At 43.8% G+C, this 18,942-nt stretch overlaps 1 protein-coding gene across 8 annotated transcripts in view; it reads left to right on the forward strand.

Annotated features, from left to right (window-relative positions):
• Positions 1-18,942, forward strand: part of FN1 (fibronectin 1) — a 75,061-nt gene that overhangs the window by 27,096 nt on the left and 29,023 nt on the right. For all 8 annotated transcript variants that reach the window (XM_079975065.1, XM_079975066.1, XM_079975067.1 and 5 more), the window contains exons 13-24: positions 2,011-2,132; positions 3,335-3,512; positions 4,857-5,033; positions 5,522-5,650; positions 5,766-5,855; positions 7,056-7,250; positions 7,630-7,902; positions 9,264-9,530; positions 13,873-13,967; positions 15,082-15,250; positions 16,392-16,478; positions 17,181-17,372. In XM_079975065.1, coding sequence (XP_079831191.1) covers positions 2,011-2,132; positions 3,335-3,512; positions 4,857-5,033; positions 5,522-5,650; positions 5,766-5,855; positions 7,056-7,250; positions 7,630-7,902; positions 9,264-9,530; positions 13,873-13,967; positions 15,082-15,250; positions 16,392-16,478; positions 17,181-17,372 — 1,974 coding nt within the window. The remainder of the gene's footprint in view (positions 1-2,010; positions 2,133-3,334; positions 3,513-4,856; positions 5,034-5,521; positions 5,651-5,765; positions 5,856-7,055; positions 7,251-7,629; positions 7,903-9,263; positions 9,531-13,872; positions 13,968-15,081; positions 15,251-16,391; positions 16,479-17,180; positions 17,373-18,942) is intronic.

Here is an 18,942-nt window from a genome sequence, read left to right on the forward strand (position 1 = left end):
ACAATTCCTATAACTGTTCACATGGAAAATGGTTCCCACAGGAAGCTGGAGAACTGGATTTGACTCTTCCCATGACTGCTGCCAGTTAACATTCTTTGAGGGACAGTAGTAGATGGAAAATTAAGGACTGATTTTCTTAGATTAGGCCTTCTTTGTGACAAAGTATACTTTGTGGCATTCACAGTTCACCAGAGGAACAATAATGTTGACTCTGGAGGGTCAGCATGCATCCAGGGCTGAAACACCCTGCGATTCCTTGTTCCTGTAGGCAGTGTTCTATTACCTCAGGATAACAATTCTGAGATAGCACCCCTGAAAATAGCAAGACTTACTTTGGGGCTGGTTGAGCAGTGAGACTCAGGACATAGAACATGAGGTGGAGTGTGGCCTGCACGAGTGTCACTACTCCAAAGTGATAGTATTCTGCTGAGAGAAATAGCACATCTTGAGGCATGTGAAATGAAAACACAAGTTCTCAGGTTCCTCTGGTTGGCTTTTGCAGTTATAATTGAGTCCTGGTATTCTTGTGCAAGGGACGCGGGTGGCGCTGTGGGTAAAACCTCAGCGCCTAGGACTTGCCGATCGTCAGGTCGGCGGTTCGAATCCCCGCGGCGGGGTGCGCTCCTGTTGCTCGGTCCCAGCGCCTGCCAACCTAGCAGTTCGAAAGCACCCCCGGGTGCAAGTAGATAAATAGGGACCGCTTACCAGCGGGAAGGTAAACGGCGTTCCATGTGCTGTGCTGGCTCACCAGATGCAGCTTGTCACGCTGGCCACGTGACCCGGAAGTGTCTCCGGACAGCGCTGGCCCCCGGCCTCTTAAGTGAGATGGGCGCACAACCCTAGAGTCGGACACTACTGGCCCGTACAGGCAGGGGTACCTTTACCTTTACCTATTCTTGTGCAACTGTTACAACAACCCATCTCAAGGAGTTATGTGGAATATGTGTACCCTCAGAATAGTAGCCAAGGCCTCTTCTTAGATACACGATGGATGGAAAATGTGGGGGTAAATCAAACAACCGAGTTCCTGAGTATCTCTTTGGCAGTTGAGACCATTTCAAAGCTAGCCCCAGCATGGGAGGGGGCTTGTTTTTATTGAAGCTTTTAAAAGTTTCCACAGGTATGTATGCTGTACAGTTGTCCAAACAAGTTTGCAAAGGGAAACTTCTTTAAAAGGAAGAATTTAATTGCTAAAATAACAGAGGGTTCCACAGAGCCAGACAGTTCCTTGCTGATGTGCTGTGGGGATTTAAGTCTTGCTCACTAAACACCATATTCTCATTCAGAAGCTGTACTGAATCAGCATTTAACTGGAAATTTGATGCAGGTGGTACAAAACAAACAAACTGAAGGTTAAAATGAGTTGAGCATCAATAAAATGAAAAACAGGGGCTGTGAATTCAATAACTTTTCATGCTCGTGGGTGACCTGGAAAATCACTAACTCTCAGCCTGACCCACCTCACCTGGTTGCTATGAGCATAAAAGAGGGAAAAGGGGAACCAATAAGTTCTGAGTGCGAGTTGATTTGGAAATTAATGCAATACATTTGGAAAGCCCTTACATGTTTAATGCAGCAGCCATTTCACACTCCTTTTGTGATGTGCCAATATCACAAAAACTTGTATATATTACCTGCTTCCATATTTCATTTCCTGGTGAATCTCACCATAAGAATACCATACTTTTCCATGTATAGGTTTTTTTACTCCAAAAGAATGTTAAAAAACAGGGGTCATCTTATACACGGGGTCATCTTCCCCCATTTTCATAAATTTAAGTCCCCCAAAATAGGGGTCGTGTTAATACACGGAAAAATCTGGTAACTCTTGAAGATTGTTTTGTGTTTTGCCAAAAAGAAAAAAAAATTGAACACAATCCTTATATTGCTGTACAATGTAGGTGGGTTATGATTATTGGAGACAAGAGGGAAATACCAAAATAAATTTACTTGAAAAAGATGCATAGATGTAGCTTTAAGTAAACTAATGGGAAAAAAATTATATTTCAGGTTCTACTGGCCCTGTCCAAGTTATTATCACAGATGTCCCAATTAATCCTGATTCTCATCCTGTCCAGTGGGTTGCACCTGAATCCTCTCACATTTCCAAGTACATCATCCGTTGGAAACCAGTAAGTCCATGCTTCATTTGTGGAGCAACTTTTTCTTAGAATCTAGAAGTCTTGCAAGCAGATGCAAGTTTTCTTAGAATCTAGAAGTTTTCTTAGAATCTAGAAGTCTTGCAAACAGATGAAAATTTGTTATTGCAGTCTACCATGGCAATACAATAGAAGTAATTTTTACTCTTAAGGTTAATTCATTTCAGTACTTAACAATCTATATATTCTGTAAGTGTGCCGAGGTTGGTGGCCTAACCTAAACCAAGAGGACGAGCTGGGTTAAAACACCCATCCTCAATTTTGCAGCTGGATTTTGCATGGAGGACTGTGGGTACTGGTGAAAATGTTCATGGTAGACAGGGAAGCCTTTTCCATTGCTGTGATCACTGGGCTGATGCTTCCTAAGCAGAAGTCAGTAAAAATGGCAGTGACTTCATTGCCATGGTTACAGGAATATGTTCCTTTCCGTCATTTCAAGCAAAGTCATGCAGCAGTTAACGGGTGCGTTGCTGTCTGTGCAAAGGCTGCCACAGCAGTGCTGCTCAATTTCCTGGAGTCAGGCCTCCAAGGGGTTACATAGAGGCACTTCAAAAGATCCAGCCTTTGAATGAAAGAGATTGCTAAAGACTGTTTGGGGACCAAATGAAGAAGAGGGCATGTGCTCCTGCACATTTAATAGTTGCACTGAAGAGAGTTTCGGCAGGTGTTGCTTGTCACACAAGCTAAAACTACGTAATTTCCTCTCCTACAAACAAACTGCAGGATCCTTGCGTACATTTTTCTCTGGCCCATTTAGGGACTGACTATGCACCATGAGGAAAAGAATATGCCATATATGAATTACTAGGATCTGTTTGGTTTGGTTTTTTGTTTAGTTGGTTTCCATTCCTCCTTTTCCCTGAAGTCTTTGGACCGGCTCCCATGACATGTGTGAACTGCAGTGGATATATCACAAACCATGCATTCAAAATGGTGCCTGTGCCACTTGCTCTTCAAAATATGGATTGGTCCATGAGATAAGTGTTGAAAGAAGCTTTTCTTCTGCATTCCTTTAATCAGCACCTGCTCCTTCCATTTCATTGTCCCATAAAGGAAATGCAGATGATATTTAGAAATGGAACCAAATGAGAATCTTCCTCATAATGTAGGAAATACACGGACTTCTTCTGTTGTCATATTCCTGTCCTAATAGCCTCTGTGTTTTGCTCCTTTAGAAAAATTCTAGAGTGAAGTGGAAAGAGGCCACCATCCCAGGCTATTATAATTCTTACACTATCTCAGGTCTGAAACCTGGTATCGTTTATGAGGGGCAGCTTATTAGTGTTCAGCACTATGGCCAGAGAGAGGTCACCCGTTTTGAATTTACCACCTCTAGCACCACAGCTATTTCAAGTAAGTATTATTTCATTCTCTCCCAAGATAGACAGATGCTTAACCTCCAGGTACAGGGCAGTATACAAATTCAATAAATAATAATAATAATTAATAAAAATAAAAATAAAAATAAAAATAAAGAAATTTGTTTTGCGTTGCTGGTAGTATTCACTTTAATGTATATCAGTCTTGAAACAGTCTTGAAACTTCTGATAGTTGCTGTGTTGCTAGCACATAGCCAGCCTTAGTTCTACAGTATTGTTTGCCATAATATTTCCTATACCAACAGTAATGGCATAGAACAGTATCCAGTAGCCTCACATTTCACCTTGTTTCTGTGCATTTTTGAAAAATACCAGTCTGCTTCCCTGCCACTCTGTGCTTTCTCTGCTTTGATCTAGGGCTGGGCGATATCTGGTTTTCAACATTGTGACACATATCCCTGGTATAACATTGTGATATACTGATATATCACTCTGTGTGTGTGTGTGTGTGTGTGTGTGTGTGTGTGTGTGTGTGCCCAGCCCTACTTTGATCTGTTTCAGGTTCTGAGACCCTCCGTATAAAACAAACCTCTGTGTTCGCCATTCACTATGATGGGGAATCTAAAAATGGCTATAAAGAGATTCATAGGCACACAAGCTCCTCCACAATGGAATAAACCTGCCAAATTGCAAACAAGCAAATGCAGAACTTTTTTGTGGGTGAAGTCAAAGCGGTTCACTTTTCACCGTAATATCTTATGTGGAGGGGTGCAGGGGGTATTTGTTTCCCTGGTCTTTCTTACCTTAAAGTAAGAGGTCGCCAAGTGGTATGCATATTTGCTTGTACATCTTAAAATCTATAGCTTCCCTTTGGTCTTCCCTTTCGAGTGCATGTTTGTGTCTTCCGTTGGCCTTACAATGTGAGGCTGCCTAGAATGCTGCCTATGGACTTCTCAAGAGCCCTGGGGTTTCACAGTTTTTTTGCTAAAAGAACTATGTAGGATTTATAAATGAAGCTTTAAACTTTTTTTTTTTTTAATAATCTACTGCTGTGCTTTAACAACGACAACACCAACCCAGAGGTCTTGAGTGTTCTGCCGTCAGGGAGCCAGCCAAGAACACCCCACCCCAAGTTGCAAGGGGTTATTGATGTCGTGGTTTCATTCAGGAGGGGAGAAATACCCCCAAATCACCCCGTTGTTCAGCCCTTTTGCTATCAGTTTTAACTCATAATTTAATTAAACATAAAAAAGTATTAAAAGTCTGTATTAAAACATACTTTTGCATAAAATCAAAGCCTATGTAACGCAATAGCTCTTGATTTCTCCTGTCTTTCCTTCCATGAAACTATTGCTTATATATTAATTTTGCTTTGCAGGTACTCATGTGATAGGAGAAACAACAGCACTTCCTTCTGTGGTCTCTATCTCGGAATCCATCACAGAAATTACAGCCAATAGTTTTGTGGTTTCCTGGGTTTCTGCTTCAGACACTGTCTCAGGATTCCGCGTGGAATATGAGCTGAGTGAAGATGGGGATGAGCCCAAGTACTTGGGTAAGATTGGATGAGCATCAGTCGCAGATGACATAAATAGGGTTAATTTCATTTCAGCCTATAAAGCTTCTCTAGTATGGTTGTCCTCATAGCCATGTCTACTCAAAAGTAAGTCCCTTTGAATTCCCAGCTGTGTTAAGGATTGCTGCCTAACTTTTGTTCTGCTATTGAAAATATAAGTCTCATAATTATAGATATATGAATGATTTAGAATTTTCTGAAACTGCATTCAATTGTCTATGGAGGCTTCATTCAGGCAGATCATGCCTCTTAATTTCTTGCCAAGTGAGTTTCACTCCAGGTTTCTGGAGTTTTCAGAAGTGTCCAGTGCAGTCCAATCTGATACATGTTTTCTTCGAAAGAATTCCTGCTGAATTCACTGGGGTTTACACGAAAGTATGTGCATGGCATTGTAGCACTAGAATCCTGGTTGTTTGTTTATTTGCACATAACAAACATTCCCTGTTTTTCATTTGTTCTTTTTAAAGATCTTCCAAGCACAGTCAATTCAGTTAGTATCTCCAACTTACTTCCGGGTCGCAATTACATCGTCAAGGTCTATGAGGTCTCAGAAGAGGGAGAGCAGGATTTAATTCTGTCCACCACACAGACAACGGGTATGTTGGATCACACAATATTTGGCAAGGAAAGACACCAGGCCACCATATTTTCCCTTTGAAGCTGGTCACTTTGTGCCATTGGACTTTCATATTTTTCTCTCTCCTTAAACAGCACCTGATGCTCCTCCTGAGCACCATGTAGAAAAGGTTGATGACACTTCAATAGTCGTGAGCTGGAACAGACCAGAAGCTCCAATCACAGGTATGGCTCATTTACTTATCTTGGTTTTAAAATTTTGGTGCATTTTGTTTTTCTTCAGTTGTAAGAGAAGCAAACACATGACGATATAGCCGAGGACTAAACTCTTTATACACCAAAAAGTACCGTATTTTTCACTCCATAGGGCACATTGGACCATAGGGCGCACCTAGTTTTTAGGGCGGGAAATAAAGGAAAAAAGAATTATCCCCCCCCCCCCGTCCAGGAGTGGCGGCAAGATTGCGCGCAACCTTGCTGCCTCTCCTGGAGCTTGCGGGGCTAGGGACGGGGGAAGCCCGAGCTTCCCCCGACCCCAGCCCCCAGAACAGGCAGCTATCCGCAAGCCTTCTGAGCGCAGTGGGAACTCCCACAGCATTCCAAAGGCTTGCAGATAGCTTCCTGAAGCCTGGAGAGCGAGAGGGGTCGGTGCGCACCGACCCCTCTCGCTCTCCAGGCTTCAGTGAAAGCCTGCATTCGCTCCATAGGACGCACACACATTTCCCCTTCATTTTTGGAGGGGGAAAAGTGCATCTTATAGAGCGAAAAATACGGTATATATTTCAGGCATGCAGGAGGTGACTTTCAATCCTGCTGCCTCTCTAATAAAAACAGAGGGCTCTGAAGTATTGTGATTCATAATGTTATAGGTAAAGGTAAAGGTACCCCTGCCCGTACGGGCCAGTCTTGACAGACTCTGGGGTTGTGCGCCCATCTCACTTAAGAGGCCAGGGGCCAGCGCTGTCCGGAGACACTTCCGGGTCACGTGGCCAGCGTGACATCGCTGCTCTGGCCAGAGCCAGAGCCAGAGCCGCACACGGAAACGCCGTTTTACCTTCCCGCTGGTAAGCGGTCCCTATTTATCTACTTGCACCCGGAGGTGCTTTCGAACTGCTAGGTTGGCAGGCGCTGGGACCGAGCAGCGGGAGCGCACCCTGCCGCAGGGATTCGAACCGCCGACCTTTCGATCGGCAAGCCCTAGGCGCTGAGGCTTTAACCCACAGCGCCACCTGCGTCACCATAATGTTATAGTCCTCCTAAATTTTAATTTATGCAGGCTCACTAGTCCTCAGTTTCTGAAATGTGCAGGATCAAATAAAGGCTTGAAGAATAACGGTGGCTAATTCAACATAGGGATGAGCAGATGTCTCCCATTTGGTTTTGTTTCTGTGTCATGGGCTAACCATGCATTTCTGGCTACCTTAGGGTACCGAATTGTCTATACCCCATCTGTGGAAGGCAGCAGTACTGAACTCAACCTACCAGAGTCTGCTACCTCGGTGACGCTCAGTGACTTGATGCCTGGTGTTCAATACAATATTAGCATCTATGCTGTGGAAGAGAATCAGGAGAGCTCTCCTATTTTCATTCAGAAGACGACCACAGGAGCACCACAGGAAGGTACTGCCTACTATATTTCCACTCCTCTTCCCTATGTCCCTCCAAAGCTATACCACCCGCCAAATGTGAAAGAGGAACTGGACTTCCTGGATTCATCCAACTCCACCAGAAGCTGATTGGTTTTCTTGAGTGACACAATGGGAAAGGACGTTGGAAAAGGGAATAGCAATTCCTCTATGATATGGTAGTGGGATGTAATGGGCATTCTTTTTACTTAGTTTTGGTTACAGTTAAACTATTCCCACCTGGCAGCTGCTTTCAAAATGTGACAGCATGAAAAGGGCAGTTGTAATATGGGGCCCAGGTTAGCCCCCCTCCTTGTCATTTCAGTCACTTTGCAGTTCAGCAAGGGGTGTGCTTTGTGCATCTTTCTGGCTAGGTGTGATTCCTTCGCCCAAGGATTTGCAGTTTGTGGAAGTCACAGATGTCAAAGTCACCATCATGTGGACCCCCCCTGAAAGTGCTGTGACTGGCTATCGCGTAGAAGTGATCCCAGTTAACCGCCCTGGTGAACATGGTCAGAGGCTGCCCGTTACTAGGTATTCGTTTGCTGAGGTCACAGAGCTTCTGCCTGGAACAACCTATGTTTTCAAGGTCTATGCCCTCGGGCAAGGCACAGAAAGTGAGCCACTGACTGGAGAACAAACAACCAGTGAGTAAATTTCCTTTAACTATGTTTATATATATTTGTTCCAACCTCATCCTGCCAGATATCTCAATATTTCACAAATATTTATTTACAATTAGAAATGTGGACGTTAGTGGCCAGGATAGTTCAGCAAGAGAATTTCTTTATCAAAAGCTACTTTTCTGGTTCAGGAGTTCCTTCCAACTGAACTTCAGACTTCCTTTTTTTGAGATCGTGAGTTGGTGGTGGAGACTGTTGAATTAAATATTGTGCGCATGCACAGGCACTCACACCTAACCTTTAGTGAAGGATTCTTGGTCACAGCCACTGTCTTTGTAAAACTCAAAACACGTATTAATGGACCAGATCCCAGATGCAGTAGTGCTGAGTACAGCTATTCTTAATAGGCATGGCTTGAGCTGGTAACGTTCATTATGATCATGGCCAGAATTGCTTCATCTACACCACATTTTGAAAAACATTCACATAAATCCTGTGCTATAATTGAAATATATGGGAAAAGAGAACAGACAAGATTTCCCAATGAATAATCCCCCCCCCACAGTCCTTCAAGATAACTAGTCCTTCAGACCAATTGAATACTTGCTTATGAAATCTATGGATCTTTCCTTTTCATCTGTACAACAAACATATATAATCACAATTTATTTTAAAAGTTTTGGAAACATACAAGTATTGCCTCTTTGCTATGCAGTGAAGGGATAGAACTGTAGATTTTGTGATCATGGTTGTTAATTGCTGTAACTAAAGACATTCTGCATATGGGGAACAGTACAATAGTTGGCACAGTATGTGTTTCTGTAAGAAACAAACCCAAGGAAGGAAGATTAGGTACCTGCACCCCTTTAAAATACCTCTAAATATCCAGGTGCCAACTTGGATAAGAGCCCAGATTCCAGTGGCTCATAAGAAGAGTCTGCTGGATCAGGCCAATGGCACCCAGTTCTTACAGAGGCCAACCAGATGCCTGTGGGAAAGCAGGGAGCAGGATTGGAGCAGGAGAGCACCATCCCATCCAGTGGTCCTCAGCAACTGGTATTCTAAAGCATTACTGCTGCCAGCGTGGCTAGCAGTGTTCATCCACCATGAATTTGTCTAATCCTCTTTTAAAGCCACCTAGATTGGTGGCCATCACTGCCTCCTCTGGGAGCAAGTTCCACTGTGTGAAGAAGTACTTTCTTTTATCTGTTCTGATCTTAACTTTTGGCATAAGATGTGAGGTTGCTGTTCTGAAATAAATACTGACTAGTGGTAGCAGTAGCAACTGTTGTGTGAAGCCCTGCTCTATATATTTAGGCAGGCAGGAGGGAAGAACAATGGCTTCCTAAGAAGATGTGAAATGATTGTTTGGCTTTCCCTTCTAGGACTGGATGGCCCAACTAACCTGCGTTTTGTCAATGAGACGGACTCTACTGTGCTGGTGACCTGGAGGCCCCCCCGTAGCCGCATTGCAGGATACCGACTTACTGTAAGCCTCACAACAGGAGGGCAACCCAAAGAGTTCACTGTGGGGCCATCAGTCACCAGGTACCAGCTGAGGAACTTGCAGCCTGCCTCTGAGTACACGGTGTCCCTAGTGGCTATCAAAGGAGACCAGCAGAGCAACCCGGAAACAGGAATCTTCACAACTTGTAAGCAAGAAGCAGTTTTGGATATTGTTTCAGTTATCCTGATATTTCCCAGGCTTATGATGAGGTTGTGTCTAAAAAAAAAAGAGAGAGAGAGAAATTTATTAGTATAGAACATGGAGCTGTGTGAGGTTACACGTAGTAAGGTTTATAGTTGTGTGCGCTGAGATACCTGCTGTCATCAGTGGAGTATAATAATAATAATAATAATAAATCTGCCAGCTCCTCCCTGTGCCCTAATACTACCAGATCACCTTTCATTAGCATTGGAAATTGCCGCTCATTTTTTACTCCTTTATGTGAGTCTTCCACTGGAACCTCCTTAAGAGGTTCTCCTTAAGAACAGTAGTGTAATGGGGTTTGGGGTTGCTTGTGCGTAAGGCGCAAACTGCTCCAAGCTGAGTAGTTTGGTTAAAACTTTCCCCTGACTGGATAGTCAGTACTCCATGACTGTCTCAATCACTGGCAGAATCCGTCAGTGGGCGTTTCCTGAATTTCCTCCAACATAAAAGTTCTTTGACACCAAGTCGCCGCCTAGCTTCCCTGCGCGGAAGCTTTCTGCGCAGAGTGGGCGTCCCAAGGGGAGGTCCTGTGCTCTCCCCGCTGGTCTCGCTGGAACAGTCCCGGAGCCTTCCCTCCGAAGCTCCCTCAGCCTCCCCTTTCTCCCTGGCGTCACGTCTATTTCCTTCCCCAGCCGAAGCTCTCCCTCTCTCCTTGCTGGTTCCCTCTCCAGCGTCATTGGGGAGCCCTACCACTACCCTAGGCTCCGATGGCAGTTCCCTGACAAGTAGCTAAGGTGGCCAGTACAAAAGGCAAAGGGTCAGGGTCCCTTTCGTTCCTTGGTATTTTGAGCATAGCTTCTGCCTAACATGTTTTGGGAATTACTTACCTGTTAGTTGAAGAGAGAGTTCTAAGTTTTGGTTTCATGTCATAGCCTGTAGTAATTCTGATGACCACAGCTCCACAAGATCAACCTTGCTGGATACATATTGCCACCTTGCGTGATGAAATGCAGATTTCTACCACAAGATCCAAAAGCCATCTTGAAGTGCAAGAATCATGTGAATTGTCTGATTCTACTGTGATAGACAGAACTAATGGTTGGATGGCCATCTGTCATGGATGATGTGATCCAGCCATATGAGCATTGCAGAGTGGCCATGCACAGCAGCTCACCTGGGGCTCAGTAAATCTCCTGGTTTTGTTGCCTTCCTGGCATTGCAAAAACAAAGCATGGGATTAGGTTTCTCCATCAGCGGCTAGTGTGGTGGGTCAGAGTAGCACTGCAACCCTCCCAACGTCAGGGTGGCAGTGATGCACTGTTCGAGCCAACTTGCATGCCACAATACGTGACTTGTAGGCTGCATTCGTTTTGGTGGGTCACAAGTTATGTAGACCTGAGTAGGCTCTGCTGGTCACCTATAGGTGGTGTCTCTGCAATTTGTTCTGAGATGAGACTAAAGCTGCAGGCTGATTCCAAAGCTGAGTTGATCAGTGACATAGCACATGTACAAAAGAGCCATATTTGGTTCAGACTTTTAGAATATTTGGTTTGGAAACTTCCTGATCTTAAAACTGCTGCCTTGGTTTTTTATTAGCTGTCCGCTGGCTTGTATCTGTTCCAAGTTAAATGCGCCTGATAACCAGGATTTAAGTTAGTAAAAGGTAAAGGTACCCCTGCCCGTACGGGCCAGTCTTGCCAGACTCTAGGGTTGTGTGCTCATCTCACTCTAGAGGCCGGGAGCCAGCGCTGTCCGGAGACACTTCCGGGTCACGTGGCCAGCGTGACAAGCTGCATCTGGCGAGCCAGCGCAGCACACGGAACGCCGTTTACCTTCCCGCTAGTAAGCGGTCCCTATTTATCTACTTGCACCCAGGGGTGCTTTCGAACTGCTAGGTTGGCAGGCGCTGGGACCGAGCGACGGGAGCGCACCCCGCCGCGGGGATTCGAACCGCCGACCATTCGATCGGCAAGTCCTAGGCGCTGAGGCTTTTACCCACAGCGCCACCCACGTCCCTGGATCTAAGTTACATACTTATTAATACTCTAATATTGCTTCCAGTCCCCCCCCCCCAGTAGAGTCATTCTGGTCTAGCACTACTGGAAGTGATAGCAGGCTGTGACTCAGATGTGGTGTGAAGCTTTCACCAGAAGGAACCAGGGACAGATTTTAGAAGTTGTCACCCTGTCATCTGTGTGGGAGGGATGGACATACTTGGTATATAGGTGTCTTTTTAATATAGCTTTTGATTCCTGGGCAGCTGGCTACATTTTTATACTAGCTCAGCTGGCTCACCAGACCTAACTTTGGAGCCACATCCTACGGCTATTTAATTAAGTGCATTTGGGTGTATACTTAAAGTTGCTACTACACAACAGCCAGTGTGTCTTGCAGACATTCCTTCAGAGGCAGTTAATTAGGGATTTTTATCCCAAATTGGCAACATTTTACTTGTTTACAGAGGAAGGGAAGCCATTGTTTTGATAGCCATGCGGTGCTGTTTTCTCTGCTGGGTAGTACTTTGAACTCACTTTGAAGCTGATGTAAATAATGAGATCCCTCTACTTTGCAAACTAGAAGTAATGCACAGTGCTCAGGCCTTCTGCCGGCTGCTTCCAGCTTTGCAACCAGGAGCTGGTTTGGGGTTCATATGCATTCATACACGTAAACGTGTTTTGTTGGAATGAACCATCTCCTTTGGTTAGCCCATGACCCTGAGGACCAGGTGGCAGGAAGAAGAGTAGCCTGGTTACTATGGCAATGACTAAATCTGCTGTGGCAGGCAAGAGTTGGGATGAAGTGCAAACTCTTTATCCTGGTACTAAAGAGTTGAGCCTGGGCTCAGCTTCTGGGATGGCTGCCTCCCTGTGCTGTCACAAGAACTCTCCTTCTCATGGGAAAGAAAGGAGGTGGTGGCAGGCATGGTAATAATGGTTGCAAAACAAAGTGGGGATAGGAAGGCCAAGGAGGAGGAATCTGCTAAAGAGCTTGTGCTGCTATCAGGATGGGACGACTTTGGGGGTAGAAGTCCTGGGCCCCCATTCAGCAAAACTCTCAAACATAGCAGACCTGGCTTCTCACATTTTGTACACATTCCTGTCTAAAGCGCCCACCACCACCACCAGACCATCAAACCCAGAGCCTCAAATTACTTGACTACACCATGAACCTGTGGAAGAGCTGAGGGAATGCTAAACCCTCTTTCCTTCGCATGGAGAGACAACTGCTGGGGGCATGGAATATGCCTCTCTGGTTACCCACATAGTATGCTTAAAGACCATCTTTGTAGGAATTTGGGTTCCAGCTGACAGGACTAGAGTCCAGCTCTCTTTAATTAGGCCCACAGAGTTTGTAGACTACTCTTTATAACAGGACTAATTTCCTGGTGAGAATGCCCACCTCCTGCCTCTGAAGACTCCAGTTGGTGCAGAATTCAGTGGCCTGGCTGCTAACCGGGCAGGACGGTTCCAGCATATACAGTGGTACCGCGGGTTAAGAACTTAATTTGTTCCAGATGTCCGTTCTTAACCTGAAACATTCTTAACGTGAGGTACCGCTTTAGCTAATGGGGCCCCCCATCGCTGGCATGCGATTTCTGTTCTCATCCTGAGGTAAAGTTCTTAACCCAAGGTACTATTTCTGAGTCAGCAGAGTCTGTAGCCTGAAGCACCTGTAACCTGAAGTGTCTGCAATCCAAGGTACCACTGTAACTCCAATCCTGGCCGACTTCACTGGCTGCCAATCAGTGTCAGAGCCCAACGCAAAGTGCTGGTTTTTGACCTATAAAGCTTTAAACAGCTCAGGACCACAATAGTCCAAGGACCGCCTCTCCCCATATGAACCAACTCAGACCTTGTGCTCAGATTCTCAGGCCCTTCTTTGTGTGCCTCCTCCTCGAGAGGTCCTTTTCTGGGGTGGGGTGTCCTTCCCAGGGAGGATCACCTGGCTCCAGCATTATATCTCTTTAGGCACCAGCCAAAACCTTTCCTCTATAACCAGGCCTTTGGCCTTTCATTATCTGCAGCTTTTTAGGGTGTGATGTTTTTAATGTATTTCTCTTTCTTTTTGGTTTTAATGTACCGTATCTATGTGGGGTTTGACTGGTTGCTTGGTTGTAAGTCACTTTGGGTTGCGTTGGGCAAGATAAGCGACTGACAAATTAAATAATTAAACTAGTCCAAGGAAATTCCATGCTACAAATAAAAATATTACAGCAACAGATGTTGTATATGACACTCTTACAATATGAGGCAAAATATAAAATACAGTTCATGGCAAGCTGGCATCTCTAAGTGTCATGATATTGTTTAAATGGGAGCTCTTTTTGTGATTTCATCTTACAGTACAGCCCTCAGGCTCTGTTCCTCACTATACCACTGAAGTGACAGAAACATCTATTGTTATTACCTGGACACCAGCTCCAAGAATTGGGTTTAAGGTAAGAAAACAGCCACAAATTCCCACCCTACCAGTACTTCAGGTATCACTTAAACAGACATGAAAACCAATCTACCTCAGCAGGGGGAGAGACCCCTGGTTCAAAAGGGCTTATTACAACTAATGGCTCATGGCTATTTGACAACTTGTAGTAGCAATTGATACACTGGCTGAACGTCATTTGTTTTAAGCCTGATGTAACAGATTAGAAGTTAATGGAGGTGGCATTCGTTCAAAGGTTCCTGGAGCAGCTACAAACATTTGTTTATAACTTCTAAAATCCACAGTTAAAAGTGGTTTGAATGTAATCTCCTAAGCAGCTAACAAAGAAGCAAAAATTAACCAGAAATCACACACACACACACACACACACACACACACACACACACAGCATCCTGATGAAATGAAGTTGTAAAAATGTTGTCTAGCATATGTTATCCTGCTAATGTGGCCTTGGTGCAAAAAGGGAACCTTGCTCCAGTGTGCATAAGATTTCATGTTTGTTGTTAATCATTCTTAGTTCTAGTAGTTCTTGTGCAAAAAAAAAAAAAGTCCAGGCTGTGTTTCAAGAAAACTCTTAGTTCTGAGCCCAGAATGAATCATAGAATCATAGAGTTGGAAGAGACCACAAGGGCCATCGAGTCCAACCCCCTGCCAAGCAGGAAGGAACAATTCTACAGCGCATAAAATTGCTTAATAGAAATAATGAAACATTTCCAAACTTGGTATTTCATTTGGTTGCAGATAGAGTTGTTGTGGGTTTTTTTGATAGAGTGGTTAAGAAGCCAAGAGAGAAGGGGCAGCAGAGGCAAGATGCTAAGAATGGAAAGTCAGCAGAGAAACCAGAAGCTGTTAGAGCCACAGAACTCTTTCCCTTTTCCTCCCTGCTTTAGTCTCTGCTCTCTACAATACTGAGGACTAGATATCTACTTTTCTGAAATGAAAGCCTGAAGTTCTCAGAAAGCTCGGGTTCCACCATGCATATATCTTTGCAGAATTCAACTCCTCATAGTTTTGATCATCCACATTAAGCTATACTGGTGTTCTTCACAGGAGTACATACTACAGCAGCCATTGTTAGCTGTGAATAATTCTTCATTCTTTTCCTACTGCAGCTGGGTGTGCGACCAAGCCAAGGTGGAGAAGCTCCAAGGGAGGTCATCTCTGAGTCCGGGAGCATTGTCATCTCGGGTCTGACTCCTGGTGTGCATTACGACTACACCATCACAGTACTCATGGATGGTCAAGAGAGGATCACACCCATCACCAAGACAATAGTTACACGTATGACATATTTTAACTATCACATAATAAACACTGCTTTTTTAGGCCAAAGATCCCAAAGTCATTATCCCTCACAGAAGTTTGTGGAATTATTTTGGAGTAGTTTCTTTGTAAAATAAATCAGGCAGATTTGAGCCAGTATATGTGGAAGAGGGGGTAGCACAGGTGTATTCCTACCACAGACAAGACTTGTTTCCTGCTAACCTGGGCCTGGTACATCCTGACACCTCCAGCAGACCAGCCCATAAGGATCAGGCTGCCATGAGGTGCTGCTTGGGCTTTGGTAGCTCACAACATGTCATGGCTAGCTTAGAGAGCAGGGGTCAGTCCATGACCCAGAGAAAATAGTGTGAGTTGGAAGAATAGCTCTTGGAAGAACCTTTTGATGATTAGGTTTTATATTTCCAGGTGGCTTTGGTGGCGCAAAATGCCTTCCATCAGCTTCAGCTGCTGATCCCTCCACCCCTACCCTATATGGACAGGGATATATTTGTGTTGTCTCTGCTCTGGTAACCTAGGTTACTGTAATGGATTACAGTAGATTACTGTAATGGGGCTGCCTTTGAAGATGTTTCAGAAACTGCAAATGTTGGAGAATTCTGCAACCAGGTTGCTCATGATGGTCTGAGCACATAACATCAATCCTGGCCTGTGTGCAGTGGCTGCCAGATGGTTTAGTGGCCCAATTCAAAATGCTGGTTTTTACCTTTAAAGCCATATGCAGTTTAGGACCCCAATGCTTCAAGGACTGTCTCTCCCCACATAATCTAATCTGTGCCCTGCATTCCAAGGGAGGTGCAGAGGGTGGCAGTGCGAGAATAGGCTTTCTCTGTGGTGGCCCCTTGTTTATGAAACGATCTTCCCAGGGAAGATCTCTTTTTAGGCACTGGGCAAAAACATTCTTGTTTATCCATACCTTTGGATCTTAACTTTCTGCTTCTCTTTTAGTGTGGTGGGGTGGAGTTTGAGTCTATTCTATTTATACATGTTATCTGTATGTAGTTTGGGCTGTTTTATCATTGTTTTTAATGTTTTTTGTATGTCACATTGAGTTTCATTTCTGAAAAAAGCAACTAATACTGAGAAGTCTTTCTGTTGCCGATTTAGTGAAATCTTAAAACAATGATTTTACTGCTTACAGCTCTGTCACCACCAACCAACTTGGAACTTGATTCCAACCCCAAAACTGGAATCCTCACTGTCTCATGGGAAAGAAGCACATCTCCAGGTATTTATATTGTGCATGGCTAGGAACTGCCCTTTTGACTGTGCAGCACTGTGGATCCTCAGCAATCCTGCTCATTTACTTCCTTGGTTTATACCAAGATGAGCTGTCATTTGGGGCATTGTTAACCAGATACTGGATACATCTGTTATAGTGTCATTTCTAATACAGAGGGAAAGGAGGGCACTCCTTTCTAGGGAGCATTTTGAAAAAGAATAGCACCACTGAAATCTGCCCACTAAGAAAACAAGGAGGGTAAGAATATGGTAACTCTTCTACAACACATTTCTTTGTGAATGCCCTCCCTCAACTCTATCAAACAGCTTTAAAAAGTTGTCTTTCACAAGATTTGTGTTAAAAATAATGTCTTTAGCAGAAAAATGGAAAATTAACATTGAAACACACCATAGATCTGTGTCTCAGTATGTTCATGAAGACCGCTGTGCACATCTCATTGTATTATATTGAAAGTATATATTCCTACAATTTCTACAAGTCTATAACAAATGGAAACATCAGAATGCTTCATACTTGCCCCACATTCTGTGAAAACAATTATGTGTCGCAGGCAATTGGAGGGGACCTTCTTGCTGTCAGATTTCCAGGTTTTGTGACCATTTCACATCTTTAAATAGCTGTGCTCCTGTCTAGTTTTAAGGAAGCACAGTATAAGTGCCAACTAAGCCCTTTACTTCTGTGCTTTAGATGTAACTGGATACAGAATTACTACTGTCCCTACAAATGGACAACAAGATTTCACTCTAGAGGAAGAAGTTGATGCTGAACAGACATCCTGCATCTTTGAAAATCTGAGTCCTGGAGTGGAATACAATGTCAGTGTTTACACCGTCAAAGATGACCAGGAGAGCTCGCCCATCTTTGAAACCATCACACAAGGTAAAATTTAAAAACCGAGTAGCAGATTTGACAAATTTCACAGGGAGCCGTCCTATAAATTTCTGTACTTATGAAAGCTGTACCTGAACATCTTTCGGTGAAGATTTTTCATTGCTTGTGTGCATGTTTATTCATAAATAAATCCTGTTCATTTCAGTGCAATTTACTTCTAATTAGGATCACAGCCCTGGACACCAAGACAAACATACTTGCTCATTCCATACGGTTTTTATACTATTGTCTTACTTTGCATAGGTATACAACAGTGGTGAGCAGACTGGCCTTGGATTCGCTGCCTCTGACTCAGGGGAAATGCATCACCAAACATTTTGGTTTATTCATATGTTACATTTTGTGTGGGTTTCCGTGTTGCTGTATCAAATCTAGACAAACCAGATCAAGCGCCAGTTAATAATGGTCAGAGGTGTGAAGAATATTTTAGAAAATAAGGTTCTTATTTGTTCAGGTGACATTGCCCATTGAAAATCAACAGTGCTTGAGGTTTAGAAAGATTCTGGTGGAGGACCAATGTTCTCTGCTGCTGGATAAGCTCACTCAAGAGTCAAGTGTACCGTCTCTGTATTGAGCTGTTGCCATGCTGATCCCAGATATCATGAAATACAAAATGAGCAAGCTGAGCCAATTGATCCCTAGTAAAATATTAAGCCTTCATCTGTGTTTACTCAGATGTTAGCCTTACTGTATTAACAGTGAGACTTGCTCACAGGTAAATGTGCATATGATTGCAGCTATAGACCAAGAAAAAGTATCTCTTTGCTCTTTTTTTATGCTCAGAAGTATGTGTAATGACTGAAAATGTACACCCTGCCCTTCTTCTGTTGTAGAAGATGATGGTCTGGGATGTCTCAGTCTAGCCTTGGGCTTGTAGTGCTGTAAAACCCCAAACCTGTCATTATGGGATTTTGTCTTATCCCCCCCCCCACCCGCCCCCATGGCTCCCAGCTCCCGTGTTTCACAGATGCTTGCCATTAACACTGCTTGGCATTTCTGTGCTCTTGTTGAGTCTCTCTTTGCTCCTATGGGCAACTAACACCCTGGTTTGAGTTAATTCAACAATCAGGTCCTTAACCCAATGCCACTTTCTAACAAAAAGAAGCACTGGGGAAAAACTTTTTGTATGTCTTTAGTGCTTTCTTTACAGGTGATATGGTAAGCATATCCCACAAAGATAAGTGGTTATTTGGTAGAAAATTGATACTTTCTTTTTCAGTTCTGCTCAGTGGTTTTCCATAACAGAATGGAAAAAGGTTCTGAAATTATTAAACCAATGTTTTGCACCAGATGTAAACCACCTTTGAAAGATTCCTTATCAATTTAAGAATTGTATACTCCTCCCACCAAAGAAAACATAAAACACACATTTGCCCTGAAACAGGCTGTGTCCCTTTGCCCATCCTTCCCATCCCTCTATAGTATAGTAGCACATAACATATTTTACGTAAGCGCCTCAAAACTGTGCTTACATTCAAAGACAAAGTGAGGTAGGACTCTATTCCTAGAGTGATCTATCAACCAGCTTTGCTACAGCTGTTGCTCATAAGTGTTACTT

The sequence above is a fragment of the Podarcis cretensis genome (genome assembly GCF_951804945.1).
Source record: "Podarcis cretensis genome assembly, chromosome: 1".
Lineage (NCBI taxonomy): Eukaryota > Metazoa > Chordata > Lepidosauria > Squamata > Lacertidae > Podarcis > Podarcis cretensis.